General features: G+C 34.6%; 1 protein-coding gene across 5 annotated transcripts in view; it reads right to left on the minus strand.

The window, feature by feature from the left end:
* Poc1b (POC1 centriolar protein B) overlaps nucleotides 1–25766 on the minus strand; it is an 86487-nt gene that overhangs the window by 15353 nt on the left and 45368 nt on the right. For 4 of the 5 annotated variants that reach the window (XM_076854923.1, XM_076854922.1, XM_076854926.1 and 1 more), the window contains 3 exons: nucleotides 24382–24450; nucleotides 23454–23606; nucleotides 17447–17527 (listed from right to left, as the gene is read on the minus strand). In XM_076854923.1, coding sequence (XP_076711038.1) covers nucleotides 17447–17527; nucleotides 23454–23606; nucleotides 24382–24450 — 303 coding nt within the window. The remainder of the gene's footprint in view (nucleotides 1–17446; nucleotides 17528–23453; nucleotides 23607–24381; nucleotides 24451–25766) is intronic. The other variant, XM_076854925.1, reaches the window with a different exon arrangement.

Below are 25766 nucleotides of genomic sequence, written 5' to 3' on the forward strand. Positions count from 1 at the left end.
TTAAAAATCTTTCATATATATATATATTTTTTTTAAAAGGGGGGGCAAATTATTATTATTACTTTGAAATTTGATTATGACCAATTTTGTTGGCATTGAAATTAGAGTCATTTTAAATTTGAATAATGGCTTATGTACCAAAACTCAGAAATTAAGTTTGGCAAAAATGGGAATAGTTTTCCAGTAATTACAGATCAGAAGGCAAAAATCAATTTTGGGAAACAGACAAAACCCATGTTTACAATGATTGTGCCACAGATTTAAACTTCAGTAGTGCATTAGTAAACTTCACATTTGGATCTTCACTTTGAGATTTGAGAGCTGTTTCTTGGGAAAAAAAAAAAAAATCTCAGTACCTTGTGCAAATAAATCAGTCTTCCATGTGCCTTAGCACATATTTAAAATTTCTCCACTGTATATTTACAAAACACCTACCACATTGGCAGGTCTAAATACATTCTCTCTCTCTCTCTCTCTCTCTCTCTCTCTCTCTCTCTCTCTCTCTCTCTCTCTCTCTCTATATATATATATATATATATATATATATATATATATATATATTTAGTTTCTTGAATTAAATACTAAGCGATTTAAAGGCAGATAGGAATTTAATGAAATAGAAGAACTATACTTAATAAATTCTGAGTCATAAATAGTATTCTAAGTATACGTTTAAAATGAAAACTGCTGTTAACAAACCCCAAACAACAACAACAAAAAACCCAGACATTTTTCAAATGTAATTTGAAAAAGAGTAAATGATTTCAATTTCCAGGCAGCTAACTAAAAAAATGTTTTTAACACTTTGGAAAAAGAAACTTAGCAGGCAAAATTCAAATATTTATATAGAAATTTTGGTTCCGTCATCTTAATGAATGAAAAATGATTTTCTGATAATCGCAAAGAAAGTCAATCTAACATTGAGCTGTTAGATATATAAATTTTATCTCAAATGTTTAATCCTTTGATAAAGACTAAAGATCATATAACAGGACACAGTTGACAAACTATGGCATAAAAGTCTCCAGAAAAAAACAGAATTCTTAAATGGCTTATGAGTAGAGTATCATCATATAACTGAAAATCAAATAATAACACTATGCTGCTTAATAGAGAGAAATTTTCCCTCCATACTTTATGTGTATGTTTGGAAGGGTGGGGGTACTGGATAATGAACACAGGGCCTCAAACATACCATGCAAGTATTCTCCTACTAAACTACATGCCCAGACCTTTACATTCTATTTTGAGACCATGTCTAAGTCGCTTAGGTTGGCCTTGAACTTGGGATTCTCCTGCCTCAAAAGCTTTTTGTATGTAAAAGGATGTGTTCTTTTCCTTTCTTATTTTGTTGGTGAAACCAAAGACAATAAAAATAATGACTTTGGCTATTTTTAAAAAAGACTATTTTCTTAACAATTACCATGGGGGAAAACAGCTCAGGGAAAAATGACATTTAAATACTAAATATAAACCTCAAAGAATACTTTTCACAGATGCCAGGAGTCAGAAAGAATACGAACATGAAAGCTATAGAATTATGACAATTTATCTTCATGCTCAAACTCAGATGAGTAAGCAGGAAGTTTCAACGAGGAAGTCACGACACAACCAAAGCATGTTCATTATGCACAGCCGGTAAACATAAGGAATTTCTTTCTATTTCATATTTCAGTCCCACGATTTACCAAGTTATCAGTATTATTCAAATAAGCAGTCGTCTAATGATCTTCCTGATAAATAAGATGCAAATAATGTTTATCATAATCATCTTATTTACTGTGGAGTTTAGGGGTTACCATTTGGGACCCAATGGCCTGACTGATCATATAAAGATTCTTAACTCTCTAATGTCCAACTAGAAGCTCATATCCAAGCCTTGTCTTTTTCTCTGTCTCTTTCTTTCTTTCTTTTTTTTGGGGTACCTGAAACTGAACTCAGGGGTGCTTAACCACTAAACCACATTCCTAGCCTTTTTAAAATATATATTTTATTTACAGACAGGGTCTTGTTAAGTTGCTGAGGTTGGCTTTGAACTTGTGATCCCCCTGCCTCAGCCTCCCAATCTGCTGGCATTATAGGTGTGTGCCACTATGCCCGGCTCACCTTGTCTCTTTTGTGTTAGCAAATTGTGCCATTATGTACTAGCAGCCCCAAATTTGGGGCATCTTCTAGACTCTTACTTCTCCTATGTATAATCAGAAAACAACTTATGAACTTTCTCTTCATTATCTCATGAGTCAATCCCTCTTCATTTCCTATGTTATACTCTAGATCAGGCACTTACTACTTTGTATCTAGATTACTACCACAATATTCTAATTCTCTACTTCTCTGGTCTCCTTCCTTCAAACCCTTCTTTTTCACTAGAGTAATTGTTCAGAAATTCAAATTTCCTTGTCATGTTCCTGGTTTAAAATCCTTCTCAGGTTTTCCCAAAAGTGAATTCACTTTCTTAAGGTGAATCCAAACCCCTTCAAATGGCATTCAAGATATTCATGTTTCATCTTCATCTTCTCTCTCCTGTCTCATCTCTTGCTATTCCTTAACTCCACTGAGTGCTGGGGCCAACAGGAAATGTCCACAGTTCTCTGCGTTCATTCCCCTCTCTTTGTCTTTGCCCTTTCTGAATGCTTTCTGTTCCCCTCATTACAGGCAAATTCTTACAGAATCAGCTTTTGTACCAGATCAGTGAGGTCTGGGATGTTTTCTGTCCCTCACCCTCATTCTCCAGGGCTCATGCATGTACCCCCAAACACATCACACCTTTTCCTTATTTAATTACTCCACTAATCAGTCTCATAGCAATTTAAGCATATATCACTATTATTGGATTTATTTATTCTAGCTGATTCCTTAGCTCACCCCTTCTCCCTTCAAAAGGTTACCAATAGGGCAGGGGTTTTAGCTCAGTGGTAGAGTGCTCATTTAGCAAGCATGAGGCACTAGAGGCACAAGCATGAGGATAAAATTATCCTCAGCACCACATAGAAATAAAATAAAGATATTGTGTTCACTTGAAAGTAAAAAGTAAAAAAAAAATTTTTTCTTTCTTTTTTTTTTTTTTTTTAAGATTACCAATAGCTAATGCTGGGGACACTTGCCTATAATCCCAGCTATTCCCAAGGCTGAAGAAGGAGGATCACATGTTCACAGTAAGCTTGGACAACTTAAAGAGTCCCTGTCTCAAAACAAAATAAACAGCTGGGGATGTAGCTCATAAGTAGAATGCTCCTGAGTTCAATCTCTAGTACTGTGCCAGAAACAAACAAACAAACAAAAAGTTACTAATAATCTTGGCTAAATTCAACAAGAGTTTTTCAGTACTTCTCTGGACTTTGAATCATGTTGACTTTTACCATTCCTTCTCCCTTGGCTGCCATGACACCATGCTCTCTGGTTTCCCAGCTTCCTCCTATCCTTTCTCTGACTCCTTGGAAAACTTATCCTGTTTCATCATACTGTTTTATTTGAATTCCTCCAGGCCCAATCCTAAATATTTTTTAAAAATAATTTTATTAATATAATATTTTTAGATGACACATAGCAAATGCTCACATTTGTGTAGCATTTCAATGTATGTATACAATGTACAGTCAGATTGAGGTTAATTGTATCTATTTCATGAGACATATATCATTTATGTTGCTAAACCCTCTTTCTTACCTTGTACTCTCAATCTCATCCAAGCCTGGTGCTTTCATTACCACATACCTGCAGAATACTTCCACTTTTTTTTTTTTCAGTCTAGATCTTTCCCTTAAGCTCCAGATATATGTGCATTGTGACATACCTGCTATGTACTCCTGGATATTTCAAAGACATATCAAACTCAACATGGTCTAAATTGAAACTCATGATGGGAAATTTTGGAAACCACCCACATTGATGTGAATGGCACATCATTGTCCAAGGTAGAAATTTAAGAATTATCCTTAATAATCCTCCTTTTCCTCCAACTCATTACAAATCTTATTATACCACTTATATATCTGTTAAATGAATTCCATTCTCTTGATCTCCACTAAAATAATCCTAATTACAGTTATCTTCAGTTTTTGTCTGGACTACTGACTTTAATTCTGAACTGGCTTTCACTAGTCTATTTTATTGCTGGGAAGATATTTTCAAGCTGAAAAGAACCAAATGGTTAAAAGGCCTGTATGCCTGGTTGCTACAAGCTTTTCCAGGCTGGCTCACTATAATGTCCTGTCCATCCCTGGGCCCAGTTCCTAGACCATTTCAAGCAGTACAGCCTTTGCATGCCTGTCTTCTCTAATAAGAACTTTCTAATACTTCCAATCCTCTTATTTCAACACTATGGAAGCTTGAGATTAGCACTTCTCCTAACTTTAATATACATGAATCACCTGGGGATCTTACTAAAATGCAGGTATCTTGTGGTTGGGTCTGGTGTGGGACTTGAAAATCTACATTTTTTACTAAGTTTCCAGGTGGTGCTCTAGCAAACTGTCCACGGGTCACATTTGGAGTAGCAAGGTTTTAGATCTCAGCTTATCCCCTCTCACAGGAAACCTTTTTCTGAGCCCACCTGATGCACTCTAGTGATTATTAGTCAGTCCTTCAACCAGATGAGTCTTCATGATGGCTTTTGCAAATTACATTAGCCCACTCACAGTCTCTCCACCCCAACTCTGACCTAGAGTCTGGCTCGTTTGTTTTTCATAAGTGAGCAGTGTCCACTGAGCTGGCCCCTGACTTAGGCTGAGTCACTTTTCTTCATGATGCTGACACCACAAAATCCATGTCCTGAGCTTTGCTCCTACAGAAACCCAGCTCATCTCTTGGTAGCATTCTGAGTGTATTTCTTTTTTTGCCAAGATACACTATTTGGGGTCGAAAGTGTAATGGGCAGAAGAGTAATTGATTCCCTATGTACAGTCTTTCCAGTCTAACCAGCTGGTTGGCCCCAATCTCTATGTAGCAGTCTTCTAGTACTCTAGATTCTCTTGTGCTAGGCATATAAGAAACAGAGGAAATAAGCAAATGCCAGCTATTGTGGTCAAATACAAATCTCCTCCCCTGAGGTGGAAAACAGTTCAGGAAAGAATGGCGGCAAGAGGGGATATACAAATTTTTAGTACATCCTTTTTTTCCCCCCTTTAAAAAACTGTTTAAATCCTTAAAAATTGTCATTTTCCTTACATTCAGGGAAAATTGACTAAAAATACAGTAAAAAAATTATCTGAGTTAATGGTTGGACAGAATAGCAAAAGCCTTTGTATGAAAGATATAATAGGTAGTAGTGGGGAGATAGAACGAAAGAGCAATTAAGCACAAAACGCACGACAGGCAGAAGCAATATCACTGTTGCCAAGAGAACCGCCTGGAAAGAGTGCTAAAGTAGAAACTAAAAATAAGCAAATATATTCACAAACATGGTCATAGGGATGTAAAACCTGTGACTGTCATTTCCTTTGACTAATAAATACATAAAAATAATCATAGCACTTAGCAGAGATAAACAGATCTTAACAATTAAACATTCATAATATAATATCTGTTCAACAGTTTCAAATACACTTGTTATGAGTAACAGTTTATTTTAAAATTAAAACTTTTCCCCCCATTCTATGTGGTAAACCTGTCCACATACTCAATTAAAAAATATTTTTAGAGACAATCATATGCTTAAATTTTCTTATGTCATTGAATTGTATATGAGACATAGATTATTTTTCCCATAGGCGAGTTGAGAAGGCTAGGACCCTTAATACATCAGTGCCACAAATGTATAAACAGCCATGTATTTATTACTGTTGTAATTCACAAAGCACTTTATAGGAATAATTTCTATAAAAGGAAAGAACAAAATAAAATTAAAATAGTGTTAACATCTTAAATTTCTTTTAGTAATTTTATCAGCTACTCAAATGCACAAAAATTATATAGAATTTTCTAAAAGTACAAAACAGGAAGAGCACATTTCTTAAATTTCTCAGATTTCAACTGATATTCCAAAGCACACAATTGTCTTCCCTTGATCTTAATAAAAAATTTACAATTCTATTTAAAAAATAATGAATTATTTTAATTATGTAACATTCTGAAATTTTATTAAATCATTATCTTCAGAATGTATATTTCTACATTTAGAATATCATAGCACTTTGCCTGATGCTGGATTTAAAATAAGTTTAAATTTTATAACAATATTACCCTTAGAGAACGGGGAAAGTAGGTTAAAAATTCATTTCACTGAACCTGAAGTTTCAAATAGAAGAACTGCCCAAGTGAACTACAAAATTTCTTTCAAAGTTCCAAACAGGACAAGGCATTACACCGTAACACACACAGTTCTGACACATAATCAGTCCAAGACATGCAAACTGAGACTGAGAAGCTGTGAACATGGAGCTTGGATCCATTGGAAAAATGGCCGCTCATGCTCTGACCAATAGTAACAGCCAGGGAGAGAAAGGCTGGAATAAATAGCCTGAATTCTGCAAACAGTTACATAATTGTAAAAGCACTTCAAATCACTAGGGGAAAAAAAACCAAAACAAAAACAACCAAAATATTATGGGTTTAGGCATGCTTTTGAGTCCTGCCCACAAGATTTCCAAAACAATAAGCTGGGGATATTTACCAAGAAAACATACCTCTGTTTAAAAATGAAAACCAATGGAAAATAGGGTTAACTTTATAAAAATCACACTAACTAAATCTGATATAAACTAATATTTTCATCTACTCCATACAGGAAATATACCTGCACCCACCAGAACTTACAGCAATAACACCACCAAATGAAATTTAAATACACACACGTTCCTGCCACATAGAATTTCCTCCTCTAAAAACTGAACAAACAAAAATGAAACGCTGAATGTCTTCTCTGATATAAGGAGAAGACTCAAAATGGGGTAGGGAGGAAGAGCATGAGAAGAAGATTACCACTAAATAGGGAAGAGAGGTGGGAGGGAATGGGAGGGAGAAGGGGAATTGCACGGAAGATGGAAAGAGACCCTCATTGTTATACAAAATATATGTATGATGATGTGAGGGGAAAAAAATAAATGTGTCACATTAGATTGGGTAGAGAGAGGTGATGGGAGGGGAAGGGAGGGGACGGGGGATAGGAAGGGTAGCAGAATAAAATAGACACTAGTATTGCTATATGTATATATGTGTCTGTATAACCAATGTGATTCTGTAACCTGTACACTTGGAAAAATGAGAAATTATACCCCATCTGATTCAAATGTATGATATGTCAAGATCATTGTATTGTCATGCACAACTAATAAAAAAATAAATAAATAAAATAAAATTAGCCATGGACAGGGGTGGGAAGACAGGGGAACTACTAGAAGAGTAACAAATAAGCCTGCCAACATAGGTAAAGTCATTTTATCATTATGATATAGATTAAAGATGTGATCAATGAAATAATTATTCATACCAGGAAGCTATATCCATGTATCTGGCTTAAGTACCTGTAAGAAACATGCCAAGTGGCATATCTTTTGGATAATCAATAAGAGACAATATCTTAAACACAGTTGTCTTCTTTTTTTTTTTTTTTAATGAGAATTTTAACACTATGCTAAAGATCTGTGCCCGCTAAAGTATAGTGCATGTCTAGGGCTTACCTACTTGGCAAATGGGAGTAGGCAAAATGTAAAATCTCAAAGTTGCCTCAAGACAAATAACTTACTAGCATTGACTCTGGGGCTGATTTCCCCACTTGTCTCCTCACTAGAAGTCCTTAGCACTCCTTCTTTTTTTCCTATACTGTGCATGCCTCTTTAGCCACTGTACTATAGTGAAGAAATATTTACTTGAGTTAAACTAATTGACAAGGGCAAGTGACAGGGCATGTATGCAGCCTGGGTGTCTTTACCTGTTTGGTGGGGACCGTCAGTTAGCCTTGATGCTAGTCAGATCCAGGCCTTGTTTGCCTTCCTTACTTCCTCACTTCTGGGAAGGGTGCCCAACCTCTTGAAGGCTAAATTATAGAGTGAGAGAATCTGTGTGCATGTTCAAGTGAGGAGGTAAAATGCTAAGTAGAATATGAAAAATGGTGGCTATTTCTATGGGAACAACAGGTATGTGATGAGAACGTTCCTAAATCTGATGCAGTAAAACTTAAAAAGACTGATCTATAGATCAGTATAAATGTATAAATATAAAGAATGTATAAATAAATAATAATAAAGAATGTATAAATAAATGTAGTATAAATGCTACATTCCTGGATGAGCATCTCAAGATGGTAAAGTGGGCAGTTATCCTCAAATTATTTTATAAGTCTAATGACAAGCCAATCAATATTTCAATGGAATGTTTTTTGAGAATGGAATATTTTCAAGTTCACATAGATAAATAGAGGGCAAAAATATTTTAAAATTGAAGGCAAAACTGCATATTTTAAAGAAATATTCTAGAGCTACAACAATTAACAATGTCTAAGAATGGATCAAGGACAAACAGAATAGTAAGATGGCAGAAAGTCTCCAATAGCATATAATGTTTAATGAAGGTAATTCACATTGGAATTTAAGATTTTATTGTGGGCTGGGGATGTGGCTCAAGTGGTAGCATGCTCGCCTGGCATGTGCGGGGCGCTGGATTCGATCCTCAGCACCACATAAAAATAAAATAAAGATGTTGTGTCCACCAAAAACTAAAAAATAAATATTAAAAAATTCTCTCTCTCTCTCTCTCTTAAAAAAAAGATTTTATTGTTAAAGGTAAATTCTTAAAAAGAATAGCTAAAGGTATGTTTGGGATTTAGGAAGGGACTTTCTTTGCATAGAATCTAAACAAATCATAAAATACAAACAAAATAAATTGTTTTCAAATAGTTAATGCAGATAAATCTATCAATGTTCAGAAACAAAATTCAAATAGAAATGACAAACAAAAAAAACATATTCGTAGAATATGGCCAATGGTTAATGCTTTGAATTAAAATGATCAAATCTTTAAATGCACAATGCAATAGGAAAATGAGAAAAGTATACAAATAGGAAACTCTCAGAAACACAAGTGAATAGTAACCATAAAAACAAGTTAAAATCGCCAAGTAACTAAAAAAAATGGGATTCACTTGATAATATTTCTTACTAAGCTTTTAAAACTTTTAAAGTACATTTAATAATAAAAATTAAATACAATGCCTAGTATATTTAAAAGTGTAGGAAACAGAAAATTTCATGTGGTACTAGTAGGAATCAATATTTATTTGCTCATTCTAAAGTGGAGTTTGCCTTATAAAGCTTTTTTTTTAAAAAAAAATGCCTACCTGTAATACAGAATATGTCTCTTGACTCCAAATCTACTCTACCAGTCTCTGTTCTGTATCACAGAGACTAGGACTCTGAAAACTAGAGTTTTCTCCTGTCATTTGGTTTCCTATCAGAATCTGCTAATGGGAGGCATGAGATGGAGACCAGAGGCCAGAGAAGAGAGGGGAGACTTGCTTCTCCCTGTCTGATTGCTGTTTCCCTCAGCCCCTTCCTGCAGCAGCTCTTAACACTCTGGTTATCCAGCAATACCTGGCTGCTGCCCCTTGTACATTTGGTTTCAGTTCCATAGAGTCTGAGTTTGTGGATCTAGAGGACAAGGCCTCTTGTCCTAGTTTCTGGACTCTAATAACCCCCACCTCTTCCTGGAAGACTACATTTCAAAAGTTAATAATGGTTGTCTCCTGACAATACATTTTTTTTTCATTTTGTGAGAGGATATATGTATGTGTTCTCATTTTTAAAATTAGCATTTATTCTTTGTAGAATTAAAGAAGTTACTTCCTCAGAAACATAATATACAGTAGTTAAAAGCACATATTCCAAAACCAAATAGAGTTCAAAACCCAGCACTGTTACTTATTGGCTAGATGAATTTGGACAAATTCCAATGCCCGGGTTAGTAGAGGAATTCCAATGAATGAATAAACACACTTTCTCTTTACAAAATTGTTATATACTTTTTTTTTCATATGATGGTATATATTTTCATATGTATGGGGTATTTTTACCTGTGACATAGGGAAATACAGTTTTTGTTTTTTTAATTTTTGATTTTGAAATAATTGCCTATCTAGGTATTTTTTTTTTTCCTGAATCTTTTGAGAAGTTGCAGACACCATGCCCATTAACCTCATATATTACAGTGGGTATGTGCTCAGGACCAGACCATTCCCTTACATAATCATGGTATGATTATGAAAATAAGGAAATTTAATATGATACTTCTCTTCCATCTATATTAACTCTTTTGCCACTTATTTGGATAATATCCTGCAAAACATTTTTTCCACTAGTCCAGAGTCAATTTCACAATGCATTTAGTTGTCATTAAACAAAAAAATGATGTATATACTATTCCATCTGTTACTATTACTTACTAATAAATAATAAGCTTAGAAGTCTGTAAAAACAGGGAGAAGAGATAGTAAATGCATGAAACAAGTACCTCCCTGGGGCCAGGAAACTAAACAAAAAGGTTGGAGGGCCCTTGCCGAATTGAAATGGTTTGTTCACAAGGAGGAAAGAGGAATGTTCATTAAAAAGACATTCTGAAAAGGAAAAGGAAATGCCTGGCATTCCTTCTTCATCTCCTCTTCAATTTAAAACAAACAAGGAACTCTTATGTGCTCTAGTAAAACACTCCAAAGAAATACATAAAAAGCACAAGAATTTTGTCATCATAAACACTGAAACCTACACCAAAATTCTGTAGTGGTTCAGAAAAGCTTTAAAAGTATATGATTCCCAACTGCTATGTATAACCATAAAGCTCTAATAAAAAAGAGTACATATGATTATAAAACCTGAGTTTTCTAGTGGTCACATCATCTTAAGTGAATGAAAAGCAAAATACTGTTGGAATTAGGAAAAAATAGGAAATTAAGTTATTTTAAAACATTCATTTAATGTAAAAGTCACTTTGAGTCAACCTAAATTTTGTTAAAATTTTAACATAGTTTTATTTGTGTTTGAGATATGTATGATGGTTTCATAGTATGATGGCTTCTACTGATGTCTGACTGTCTTAGAAAGCAGAAGAAAGGAAATTGAAAAAGACAGAAGGGCTGAGGCAAGGATCAGCACTGGGCCTTAAGAGCCAATTAACCAAGATGATAAAGTTTTAATTTCTCTGAAGCCCTAATATATTTTACATAACTTGACTTCATAAAGCACAAATAACTGACTGAAAGTTTGTTTAGTAGACTTGCAGAGTATTTCTACCAGATAATTTAACTTACTCTCAAGTGGCCAAATGAAAAAGGAGAGGCCAATCCGCTTCACCGTTACACAGTACCAAACAATTAAAAACCAGACGGGCAGAGAAGAACACAAGAGCTGAAAGCTAAGTTCACACCTTTTCCTGAAACTCCAACAGCCCACAAATGGCATTTGACTCCCTAGTGAACTATGCTCTGGGTCAGCAGGAAACTCTTGCGCTGATGGTCCGGGAGACAGCACTTTCCAGAGTGCCACCCTCATAATTTCCTGTGTGAAAAGCTCACTGCTGTTCTTGCATTCCTCAGGTTGCATTTCTTCTCATCTCAGAGGATGTTGCTCTTCCACAGGAAGAGGAAGGAACCAGTTGTTGCTGGATGTGTGGGCTGAGAGCTGTCGGGCATTTTCAGCATGCCTCTGTCTCAGCTGTGGGAACCCGGGATGTGGCTTAGATTCCCAGGCCTGGAACCCTCACTATTGCTGAGGCAGTCAAGAGTTACAGTTTAGAAATATAGTGTCTCAGGAAGCTGGAAGGCAGAAATAATACCCGAAACTTCAACACCTCCAGTTCCCAGATGTGTGCTAATTTTCTAAAGGAAATTGAAAAAAGTATTTATTCTGTTGGACTTCCAAATAACATGTTTATAAAATCCTTTTGGATAGTTTCCTTTTTTTAAAAAAAGAACACATTTCATATAGAGAAGTTTAAGTTCTAAATCACTTTTGTCAGCAGGAATGAGGACCAGTCCCATAACATAAAGTATTTGTTAACTAGATAATTTTTAAAAATTGAATTCATATAAAATTTTTGGTAAATTCATTAAGTTTTCTTTCCCTGTGACTCTGAAACTTGAAGGGAAAGAAACTCAAATTAGTAAATGTTTCAGTGAATCTTAATTAAACATTTAGGACTTAGTTATTATCATCACTTTTATTAAAGAGCACATTTAATTTGGAGGAAAAAAAAGAAAGCCTCTGACCCATTACTTATTTCTGTTTCGGTATCACTAACTTTATAAATTTTACAGCTAGCCTCAGCTACACACATCTCTTTGAAAAAAGGTGCCATGTTCCTTTAATGAATTTGACAATTTTAGTTGTTATTGTTGAAATTTCAAGCATTTTTTTTTTTTAAGGTCAGCCTTGCATTCACAACTGTTGGTAGTTTTTATAATGTATGTGTTTCAAAAGCAAGGATCTGGGCTGGGGATGTGGCTCAAGTGGTAGCGCGCTCGCCTGGCATGCGTGCGGCCCGGGGTTCAATCCTCAGCATCACATACAAAGCAAAGATGTTGTGTCCGCAAATAACTAAAAAATAAATATTAAAATTCTCTCTCTTTCTCTTCCTCTCTCATTCTCTCTTAAAAAAAAAAAGCAAGGATCTAACCAATTTGGAAATAGTTTCTTCCCCATCCTTAATATTGTATTTCATCTATTTTAAAAATTGTACCTGAGGAAATATTAAATGTGTTTTCTATTTCCAAATGGCAGGAGAGCTATGAAATGTATTTTTCCTTACTTACTTCTGTTAATGTCATGTATATCCTAATTTTTAAATGCCTTTGACAATTACTTCACATCTTTTAATTTCAAAAGGCCATATTTTTAGACTATTTCTTAAATCTTCTAAGAATTCCTTTATCCCGTCAAGTATCTTAGTACATAACATTTAACTTTTTGAACTAATGCATAAAAAATTAATGGCATATTTACTATCATTTGAAGTTATAAGACTAACATTCTCTTAGTGAAAGAGGATAAATTGAGGGAGGCACCAACTAGTGAGTTCAAAGGCCTGGATCTTACAAATGCCTAACCCACACAGTAACAGGGGCAGGAGAAAGACAGTACAGGACCACTGACCCAATGCTTGAAGATACCATAAAAATGCCTGTTTCCCAAAGCTTACTAAGTTTTTAAACATTGTAACAGCTTATAAGGCTACACTGATTTATAAATTTAGTGCACAATGAATTCTAAAACTAAGTATGTTTGTAACTCTGCACTAAATTTATAAATCAGTGTAGCCTTATAAGCTGTTATAATGTTTAAAAACTTTAAAAAGAATCTTATCTACCTCAAATTTAAATGTCTATATGTAAATTCAGGAAAGTTAGCATATGGAAAAGTATAGAATTCAGGAGGTTTGTATAGCATGATTTTTATGAACTTTCCTAGAAAAATAAAGGGGGAAATCTAGGAACGATAAATTGCATATGCCATTTTATACTTTTAAAGTTATAAATTTTAGTTTTGAGACATTTAAGTTTGCATACACTGTGTTCTTTCAAGTAAGTATTTCCAAATCTTTGCTTACATAAGCAGTTAGGAACTGAAATAACTGAACTAGTTACGCAATGTTGTCTGGTAACCAGGATGCACTGTTGCCACAACATCCATGGACGTATTCTCTCTGTATCTGCAAGTCTACTCTTTGTGTGTCCATACAGTTTGTCAATACATTAATATTTTTCAGGCAGCATATACCACACAAAGATCTCCATGAAAGTGAATGACCTTTTCTCCCTAAAAAATAGGCCACTGCCAAAATCTTTCCAAAATAGAAATTTTGCTGAAAAATGTAAATCTAAATGTCATTTAGGAAGGGGTGTATATCCCGAAGTCACGGAAAAGGCAGAAAGTCTCTTGCACTGACTTAGTTGATTGCTTTTCCTGATCCTACAACTGAGGACAGGAAAACCACAATTCTTTCTCTCCCAGCAGCCTCTTTGCCAAAACGAAGCAGAGCCAGGAGATATTCTCAGCTACCCTGAGATTACTTAGGGCTACACCTTGCTGTCCTTGCGGAAAGGAGATAGGGAATCCCACAACCGACAACCAATCTGTCAGGAAATCCTCTTGGCTTTGCCTTCAAAATATATCCCGAATCAGATCCTTTATCACCACCTCCTCTCTGCAACCACGCTGGGTCAAGCTGCTTTGGCTTCTTGTCTGATTATTCTATTAACTTCTTAATGAGTCACCTATTCCCCCCATCACCACCTGCAGCCTCCTGTTCTCACACAGCAGCCATAGTGAATCTGTTAAAGTATAAGTCAAATATGTTTCTCTTCTACAGAAAACACTCTGGTAGCTCCTATATCACTCCAGGTCTGGCCTTCTATCATTGTTCCCACTCACCTGGAGTGCTGTTCCCAGATACCCACTCTACTCACTCTCTTCATGCCTGTAGTTCTTTACTTAAATGTCACCTGTCATATACATCCTGGCCTGCCCACGCATGGGAAACTGCAGTCTTCTTCCCATCTGCCTTTATTTAGTATGTTTTTTACCTTTATGTTTTTCTGGTCCACTATATTATAAAGTTTGTTTGTTTATTTATTTTTTAATTAGTAAACTGCTTCTTTCCTGACTAGAACTCTAGGGTGGGTATCTTTGTTTTGTTCCTTTCTTTAAAGAACAGAACTGTTACTTAATAAATATTTATTGAGAAGTGTAGGTGTACATGAGTGGGTATCCTTCCTGGGTTTTACCACATCTTCCATTTGTTGAGGTAGCAACATAAAGACCCCAAACTGGACTGACACACTTTTATGACCATGGTACATATTTTCATTTTCTTTGGAGGCATCTACTTTTAATGAATGAGTCAGGTCAGGGACTCACCACAATTTTCTTCTATAAAACTCCTCCCATTTCCTCTAGTCCAATAATGACCTCTTCTGAATACTCCCACAGCAATCATTTTCTGACAATCATGTACTGTTGGCACCAAGTGTCTTGAAAGTGACTTATTTCCTACATGATTATTTCTACCTGGCTAGGTTGCATGCTTCTTGAGTTCAGGCAACCATCTTAACACTCTCCTTAGCATCTCAGGTAATGTCTTCATGCAGTATGTTTTTATTTTGATAATGGAATAACAATGCATTGAAGATCATTGAATTTTTCATTCTATAATGTAGGACTCCAATGTATTGAAAATAGTCAACTGGACCTGAAATACTATTCCTAATTCTAAAGAAAAGTATATACATTGCATTCACACTCTGCATAGCTGCCAGGATAGAAATAAGAACACTGTGTCAGCTCTCTAAGAACAGTCTGGTGCTTTGACAATCAAAGGAAGAGTAAGATTATCAACTTCATTTTGTTCATTTGTATGACAAACTATTAAAATTAATACATCAAAACTTAGAAAACAATTTACCCAAAGTTAACAAATTGCAATAGTCCTAGAGTATTTCAAAATAATTTACAGTAAGTTAAAAAACAACCACCACAACTTCTTCTTGGGCCAGGATTGTAGCTGTGTGCTTAATCCCCAGCAGCATAAAAAATAAACAAAAAAACAAAAACAAAACTACTTTATATTCATCCATTTTGGGAGAGAATGAAGAAGGAGCCTGGGATATTCCATGAAGCCAAATCAATGCTAATGCTAAATGCCCCAGTACAATTTTTGTGTGTGTGTGTGGGGGGAGGTGCTGGGATTGAACCCAGGATCCTGTATATGCTAGGCAAGTACTCTGCCACCCAGCTATATCCCTACTCATTTTATCTTTTATTTTGAGACAGGGTCTTGCTAAGTCACCCAGTCTGGCCTTGGTCTTGTGATTCTCCTGCCTCGGCCTCCTGAGTAGCTGGGGGTCACAGGTGTGTGCCTCCAGGTCCAGCTAAAGATTACCTTTTTATGTCCTATCTTAATGAAATGAACTTCTAAGGAAAATTTTCCAGTCTACAAAAACCAAACAAACCCTCAAAAGAAATAGTAGTCACAACAACAAAAACTATCTATAAACATTGTTTTTATTGTTGTTTGTTTTTTTGGTTTCCAATATTTATTTGGATTTTTAAATTAAATCACATACAAAGTTTATGCCAAAAATATTTAGTGCAATTGTGCTCCATGTGAAAGCAGAAAAAAAATCTCTTTTATAGATATGTCTGATTTGTTATTCAGAAGCAAAAGAAAAACAGTCAATGGATACAGAACACTACCGATCAACAATTACTTCTACTAACTTCTACTACATTAATAGGAAGGCAAACATTTAAAAAATTAAGCTCACTTGTCAATTTATGCATCTTTCAGTGAAATTATAATTTCACATATGTACATATTATCCCTTCTGTGGATAATCACACTCTATTTTATAAGAGAACTGCTAAACTTGCCATGTGCTTGTTATTCAAACTGGTCTTCTCAAAGTCTCACATATACCACATTCCCTGGGTTAGGGTATTAAGATGTAGACTAGTTGACTTTGGCACTGCTTATTTCCGGATGGCAGTATTGCCCACCTCCCTAGTACATTGCCTATCAAGAACATCTGCATTCCCCGGGTCCTGAGGACCTGCAAAGCTGAAAGAGTACTGAGAAGAACCTTGAATGATCAGAATGTTTTCTGGTATAAGATAGAGTCTATAAAATGGATTGGTAATCCAAAGAATTCCTCTACAGAAATGAACATTCTTGAGATCTACTGGAGAGTTTGCCATGCTACAGTGTCAGGAATTTCTGTTTTGTTTTGTTTGCTTGTTTAGTCTTGTTTTCTCTTTTGACCACACACTGAAAATTTATCCCAAATATTTAACAACACTGACATCATAACAACAGTGTCACCAAAGGCCATGCTGCTTTTCCCATTTGTTCTTAATACTAGCAGGATTGACTGCGGCAATAATTTGCCTCAAAAAGATTAAGCTGACTTCTAAATTGAAAGGCTCAAACTTTCAATCTTTGGAGCCTTTGGACAAAATGAATAAGTTCCAAGAATTAGATATATTTAGTTTCTGGATAATACATTGAGAGATTAATAAAATAAAATGACTGCTATTCCTATAGCTTCTAAGGAGAAGTCTAGAAGTAAGTTTAGCACATCTGGAAACAAAGTGGGGGATATGTTCTGCCACAGCAAGTGAAATGTCACCTTAATAGGTAAGAAATGTCACCTTAATAGGTAACTATGCAGGTACCTGTTAACTATGCAGTAATAGGTAACTGCATGGTTCCTTAATAGGTAACCAACTAGACAGAGCACAAGGCCTTTGAAGTAAAAGCTATTCTAAAAATTGGCACTTCTCCCCCTTGTGGCTGTTGAGATACATTGTACATGTGACTTTTTGTACAAAATTGTTCTAGGCTAAAATGTTAGGCTACTTAGCCCATATTTTATCCTCTCCCTTACATACTTTTTAAGAATACAGATTGTGTCAAATGATTAAATTCCACTTAACTATAAAACAAACAGACAAATAAACAAAAAACTTACTGTGGTAGAATCAAAAGAAAGGATGTCCACAACAGGGGGAGTAGAAATCTGCAAATCGATTACCTCAAGCTTTGGATTAATCTGTGCATATACATAAAAAAGTTAATATGAATTTTTTTGATATCACAAGAAACTGGATGCTATTTGTACAGAAACTGGATACATACAACGTTTGTAAAATAGTAGTCTACCAAATCTATCCATTAAAAAAAGACTATAAAAAAGTTGAATTTATCTCAGGAATACAAGGTAATTTTTACATTAGAAATCAATGTAATTCACCTAGAAGGGATTATTAAAGGTAAAATAAAATGACCCACCTCAAAAAGATGCAGAAAAAATCCTAGTCTGTTCATTATGATAAGAAATGAAATAAAATATTAAGATATAAGAATTTAAAAAGATTAAATAAATTTTCACTGATATATAAAATTACTACCTAGGAAGAAATCCCAAAAGAATCTATTGCTAAATCATTGAAACTAGTAAGAGAATTTTACAAAACCACTAGTCCCCCAAATCATGATACAAAGATCAGCTGCATTTCTGCATTCAAGCATACAGTTAGAAAACATGACATTTAAAAAGACATCATTTATGATAACATAAACATTTAAAAATATATCAGAATAAATATACAAAAATATAAGACCTTATGGGGGAAAAATGAATAAAACTTATATTGACATTAAAGAAGAGTCAAATAAACACAAAGTCATGCTATAAAGAGTTTAGAAATATATATGGGAAATAAATTTAGTGAGAGACAATTGGGAACATAAGAGAGGACAGAGGATTTATACTTGAGAAAAACAGGTCACTGTATGAATCCCTAAATAATACTACTATAAAGGCAGGCAGTGAATAAATCAGAAAACTAATTGTTATGCTAAAGCTATAAAACAAGTAAAAAAATATTTTGTAAAGACAGGCTGAGAAAATCATCTTAAAAACTGAAAAAGCAAAACCATAAAGAAAAAAATGGATGTGATTATATAAAAAAATCAGGATTTCTGTTTAACAGTGGACACCTCAAAGTGGAGGAGATATTATGATGTCTAAAATGGAAAAAGGATAAATATCTAAAATACACAAATTTACGAATCAATGTGAAAAATGGCTATACCCCAAGAAAAAATACTATAGAAGAAAAATGTAACAGTTAATCAGCATATGAAGAGATGCTCAGAAATATTAGTAATGAGAAAATTAAAGAAAAGTAAAATTAAAGGAAAATACCAGTTAACACCTATCAGATTACAAAAACTAGAAAATTCGATGATATCAACTTTGTTTTTAACATTGTTTAAATGTTTTAAACCCCAAAAACTAGAAATACCTCAAATGTCTGTTAATAGTAAAATAGATTGTGGAGATTACTGTTGTGGCAAACTAACTGCAAGACTGTACAGCAAAAAAAATGAATGAAAAAACTCTGTACAACATCTGAAAATATAAATTCAGAATTCATATATATAAATCTAAAAATCTTAATATTAAATGAAAAAGCAAGTTACAGAAATAAATATTCAATATGATTTTAGCGATATGAAGTCCAAAAACATTTATAGGTGAATAACATATTTTAAACATATATAGAAAAAATACAAAGAAAAACAAGGGAATGATTACCTACAATGATGACTACCTTTGAGGAAAGTTATTTCAAAATCCAAGCGGACCAAAAACAAACAAAAATTCAAACAACATTAATACAAAGAAGTAAACAAAGGGAAAGACAGATGCAGAACTTTACGTCAAATGAATGGTACTAACAGGAAGGCACTAAAGAACCTCCCAGAAGAATCTGTTGCCCAAGTGCTTAGAACAGTGAGAGCTGCTTCCGATGGAGGAAATGTGGCTGAATGCGGCCTTAAAAAGGCTTAGAAGACAAAACCAGAGAGATGAGTTAAAGAGCATTTCTCAGCACAGTGGCAGAAAGCTGACAGTACTTTTTGCACGGGGTAGAAAAAAGAGACAATTGGAGAGGTTGGCAAGGGTCAAACTATAAAGGGTGAAGGGATTTGGCAGAGCAGAAAAAGTTGATATCTAAAGTGTACTTTAGAAAGGTTAATCTAGGAGAGATGTGTAGAATATAAAGAATAGGTTGGTGTAGCAGCGGAGACACTACTGTAGTAGTCCAACACTGCTGCAAGGAAGGCTGAGCTGGCAGTTAGAAGACTAGAATGATTTTTAAGACACTTATCAGTCTTGATGGGTATACATGTCGTTTCAGAAACAGAACATTTTATAATTATCCAGCCAAATGGTGCTAGGCATGGAGTTGCATGTGTCCAGTAATTGCCTTGTTACAGTAAAGGAGGGAAAAATCTGTGTAGGATGAGCATGAGGGACTACTGTCCAGCCAGCCGGCACTCTGCTTTTTTCTGGCTATTCCATAAAGCCGAAAGCAACCAAGCCTCCAGCTGTAAACAAAGTCTGCATCGAAGGCAAAGACAAGCAACCTGGGGATGACTTCTTTTCAGTCTTAGTCTAGTTGTCCAGAGATTGCTTTCAGACATTTTATTCTCTTCTATCTACTGCCACCTAGTGTAAATAGTAAGATGTTTACCAATGAAAATACAATTTCGTCTAACCATTTGAAATTGGAATTGCTCAAAAAAAAATTAAATCAGACCCTGGGTTCGATCCTCAGCACCACATAAAAACAAATAAGTGAAATAAAGATGTTGTGTCCAACTGCAACTAAAAAATAAAATTAAAAAAAATTAAATCACATGAAAAGAGGAAGCACCTCATAGTAAAAACCTTGACCTTCTACAAGCACTATAGTTTATTAATCATAAATTGACACTGCATAATTTCTATCCTGATTCATACTCTTTCATTCTAAGTGAAAGTTTTAAATTAAACAGATTTTTGGCTCTGGATATTTGCATATGCCTTAATTTGAAGTAAAGTGTTTAAAAAAACAATTTGAGTTGGGCAGTAGTGCATGCCTGTAATCTTAGCTACTCAGAAGGCTTGGGACTCTATTTCAAAAATAAAATAAAATAAAATTTTAAAAAGGCTTTGGATGGGCTCAGGGAAGACTGCCCTGGGTTCAATCCCCAGTACCATCCCCCCAACCCCCTATCCATACACACACAGTGAAAAGGAAAATAAATAAATAAATAAATAGAAACCCACAAAATAAAAGAAAAAAAACAATTTGGCAATTAATAATTTTCTCATAATATTATAATTATATAATATATATAATTATATATATTATATAATTATTATCCTCTGCTTTATTATGAAATTTTTATCAAAAACACAAACACAAACAAAAAACCCTGAACAATTAGATGTTCATATGCAGACTCTTACTATTTCCTTGGCAATTCATATCATAGGACTTACAAAACTAAGCCATGTACTTAAATTCAAGCAGTAATGAGAGTTTGAAGATAATTTAAACTATATATATAAGGTTGACTTCTTTAAGGTAAAACAAAAAGAACAATAACAAAAACCACTCAATCACAATGCTCTTTCTGTAGTACAAGTGAACTCTAATTCCAGAATGAAAAGTCAGTTTTTAATAGAATTTTTAAGTTTACATTTGAAAAATACAGTTGAGAGAGGCTTTGCATGGCCTGGGTCATCCTGACCTCGAAATACTACCCAACCCAGGTGGATTTTTCAGCTTTCTGGCTGTACAGTCAGGTCAGAGCTACTCAGACAACTTATTGACATTTTAAAGAAAGTCTAGCTTTCTTAAATGGACATGGGCTGCCAGTAAATCACAGAGAAAATGGCTTGCATCTCTATGTTGAGATAGCACTGTGCATTGAAAATATTGAATAGGAGTGAGGAGATCTAGGCCTGGCCTCACCACTCTGGTGAGGTGGCTAAGTAGATGATAGGGGAATAGGTATCTCTTTCCTGATCATGCCCAGCCAAGCCACAGAAATGCTAAGATATCAAAAGTCGATACAATCAGCCTTAGTAACATAAGGATACTCAAGTTAAATTAAAATACAGTTCACCTTTATTTTATATAAACATATGTAATTGCAGGGATCAATAAATATACCTACAGCTGAAGACATTGAATAAAAAATGAGATGGACAATAAGCAAATTAGATTCTTTCTTTCAAAAAACAGAAGAAAAAATGATATAAGAAGTAGCATAAAGAAGTAATGAAGGGCTGGGGATGTGGCTCAAGTGGTAGCGTGCTTGCCTGGCATGTGTGAGGTGCTGGGTTTGATCCTCAGCACCACATAAAAGATAAAATAAAGATGTTGTGTCCACTGAAAACTAAAAATAAAATAAATATTAAAAAGTTCTGTCTCTGTCTCTCTCTCTTTAAAAAAAAAAAGAAGTAATGAAGCACAATGGCTAATTCTTTAGAAGAAAAGAAAGAGTGTCAGAAGAAAAAGAGGAAGAAAATTATAGCAAATAATTGAAAATCAATACAATCAAGGAAAAACTATGACAGAAATCCAAAGATATGGATGGATTAAACAAAATTTTAAAAATAGTTTAAAAAATTATGAAAGAAAAAAACATATATACACTTGTACAACTGAGGCCAACAGAAATGCCTGAGGTAACAGAGAGGATCAAGACTAAGGAAATCAAAATTTAAGAAAGCAGTTGATGAGGCTGGGGTTGTGGCTCAGTGGTAGAGTGCCTACATAGCACAAGTGAGGCACTGGGTTTGATCCTCAGTACTGCATAAAAATAGATGAATAAAATAAAGTTATTATGTCCATCTATAATTTAAAAATATTAAAAAGAAAAAGAAGAGAAGGAGGGGGGAAGAGGGAAGGAGGAGGAGGAAGAGAAGGAGAAAGAGAAGAAGGATGAGGAGGAGGAAGAAGAAGAGGAAGAGAGAAAGAGGACGAAGTAGAAGAGGAGGAGAAGGAGGAGGGAAGAATGAGGAGGAGAAGGAGGAGGAGGAGGAGGAGAAGGAGAAGGAGAAGGAGGAGAAGAAGGAGGAGGAGGAGGAAGAGAGGAAGAGGAGGAAGAGGAGAAAGAGGAAGAGGAAGAAGAAGAAGAAGAAATTGATGTGGAAGACCACAGACTTGAGAACACAGCCTGAAACAGTGACAGGCTACTGTGCATTGCCATGCAGGAATAAGTTTCAGAACTCAAAATACCCACTCTAAATGCAAAGAAAATCTCTTAAATGGTTTAAAAAAAGAAAAAGAATCAGATAAAAAGATAAACAGGCAATAGTGATTTCTGAAACCAGCTCTTAGAAAAGAAAAGAGATTAAGAAGAATTATACAAAATGGCAATCAGCAGGCTAACACCAGCTAAATATCCAGCAAAGAATTTCTCTTTGAAGAGAGCATATGTAAATCTATATGACCTAAGGGAACACATAAACAAAACTCTAAGGTAAAGGGCTCGGGTGAAGTTCAGTGGCAGGTAGAGTGTTTGCCTAGCATGTGCAAGGCCCTGATTTCAACCCCCAGTATTGAGAAAAACAAAACAAACACACAAAATTAGAGTTAAATAATTATATATCCAAAAATATATGTAGGCAAGTAATAAAATGGTTTTAGTTATTAGGCTTATGCTTAACTCTCTTCTTTTTCTGGTCATAGATTTTCTTTTCTTTCTTTCTTTCTTTCTTTTTTTTTTAACTACAGAAGGGTTTTAAGATACCTATTTCAACAACTGTTATGAAAATTTGTACCCTTTATTCCCAGTCCCATGACATACATCATATGATGACCTCCCTAAAAATGTCTCGAATATGAGGCCATCCAGACCACACAGTCACCTGAGGCCTTAGATTTCATTTCTTCTATTATTGTCACACAATTTTTAGCTTTATTTCAAGGCCTTCAAGAAGTGAATATAAAAGGCTTTCACATTATTACACACTACCACATGCATATAGTTTTATTAGTGAAAACAATAGACTGTCTCAAAGTGGTGCTATTTTAGGGCAGGACTAGGTTTTATACAACTAAATATAATTTCAAACACCTACTTGAGTAACAAGCTCCAAACTGTAGGACAAATATGCACAAAATACTCACTTCAACAGTCTCTAATTTTCTTTCATGAGTATGTGGTGTTCTTGGGTAAATATCAAGCAGGTGTGGTGGTGAATCAAAATGCAGTCTTTTGAGATTTCTTTTATTAATATCTTTACAATGCAATTCATCAAAGTTAGTTCTCCACAATAAGACCTATAAAAAAGTCAATAATGTTGGTAGTTATTTGCTTGCAATGTATAAACAACATATATGACTTATTTATAAGAAGCCAAATATACAGAATTGTCCCTCAAATTAGTCAAAAAGGATATATATCTATCTCCATACACATACACATACACACATGCATGTATATTTCAGCAGTGTTTCTGTTTCTCAATACTTTTTTTAGACATAGTGGGAGAGAAATTTAGTATTTCAAGTTGCTTTCATGTCTGCCTTAAAATTCATAATAAGATAATATTATATTAACTTAAAATTCTCTTGTTTTTCCAAAAGTCCAAACCATGCTTTTGACTAGGTCATCTACTTTATTTAATAAATCTGACTATAAATAATTTTGGCCATTTCAAATAAATGCAAATAAGCTTCATAAATGATTAATACTTATCACCCTCAAGAAGCTTAACATTTGTTTTCCACAAAAACAAGATATATAGAAAAAGATTTGGAAATAATCCAAGCAGCACTATACCATTGACACATTCCATATCAGTTACGTGCATAATTAAGTGTGAAATCGGCAAAAGAAAATAACTGCTGAATTCCAAAAACTATTATAATTGGAACTGTTTCAGCTATGAGATAGCAGACCTTCCTGTCACTAAATTGAAATACAAACCTATGGCAAATCATCTTAACATACACAAACTAGCTGGCCATAAAAATCCCAACTGAGGTCAAAGATTGCTTTATTCAAATCAAATTCCTCTATCCCATCAAAGAGAGAGAGGAAAGATGTACAAACCTGTGTGTCTGCACCTCCTGATGTAAATTGCTCTCCACTTCTGGAAAATGAAACAGTAAATACAGGTCCCTGAGACATAAAGGGAGGCAAAAGAAACACTGGTAATGCTTCCTGATGGCAAAGAAGACTGTGAGTACCAATTTTTCAACATAATTTATATAGAGTACTTATACAGTAAGTCTGACAGAATATATCTAGTTTCTAGCAACTAATGCTTACAGAGGAAAAACAGTCAAAGAACCAACTCAATTAAAATCCAGTTAAATAATACTAAACAAAAAAGGAATGCTAACAATTAGTAAAAAAAATAAAATAAAAAAAAATCTCCTTTAAAGATAAGTTTGTACATGTGTAAGTTAATCAGAATTTCTGCTAAGATCTTCTGCCTTTATATTCTGTAGTCAACTAACTGAATACTTAGCAGAAATTGAATGATAAATCTGTAGGTGATGGGAAGGAGCCTACATAAACAAAGGTCATTTCCTGAACACAATGGGAAAAGAGTTCTCCCTTCTGAAGCAGGCAGTTGTTGAGCTACTAAAAGCAGGGCATAGATAGGAGAGATGTGACTGTGAAAATCAATAGCACAACTGTGATAATGAAGAACTGGAGCAAGAGTGAATGACTGGAAGCCAGTGTGGCAGTTACTGCCACCACCTAGGTGAGGAATAAGGGATTCACAGGTGAGGGATGCATTCAGCACCACATTCAGCATAGCTGTCAGATGCATGGCCTCCCAGTCAGTCTTCAGTCAAGATAAGAGGGATTATTTTCTCCTCTTAAACATTAATATGTTCTGTTCATTTTAATATGCCTTTAACCTATATAAGACAAGCTTGGGGGACAAACATTTGGTATTTTTCAATAGACCATTCCAGACTTAAGAATATTAAAGCTTCATCAACACCCTCATCTTCAGATTATGAAAAATTCTATCTTCATGTATAGTATTTTTCTCTTAAATAGTTTATCTTTTTCATTATTTTTTACTTCTTTCATGAATATTTAAGTCCTTGTCCACTTTTATGGGTTGTGTTTATTCAGCTTAAGTTTATATGTATGCATATATCTGAGCTGGTTAGTCTACTTATGCTTCCCCTTAACAGAACAAACGATAAAGCAAAGCAAGGCAGGAAATACAATGGTGGAAAGAACCCCATAAAGTTCACTCTATTTTTTTTACCTAAACAGCCTATACTTGGTTAAAAGGAAATATCTAGTATAATTAAAAAGAGAGAGAGAGAGAGAGAGAGAGAGAGAGAGAGAGAGAGAGAGAGAGAGAGAGAGAGAGAATGTTATTAAAAAATCAGAGAAGTCTGAATATTTACCTATAAAGGAGGAATACTTTATATACTTTAAAAAATTCTTAATTCCTCTTCCCTACT

The sequence above is a fragment of the Callospermophilus lateralis genome, chromosome 4 (genome assembly GCF_048772815.1).
Source record: "Callospermophilus lateralis isolate mCalLat2 chromosome 4, mCalLat2.hap1, whole genome shotgun sequence".
Taxonomy (NCBI): Eukaryota; Metazoa; Chordata; class Mammalia; order Rodentia; family Sciuridae; genus Callospermophilus; species Callospermophilus lateralis.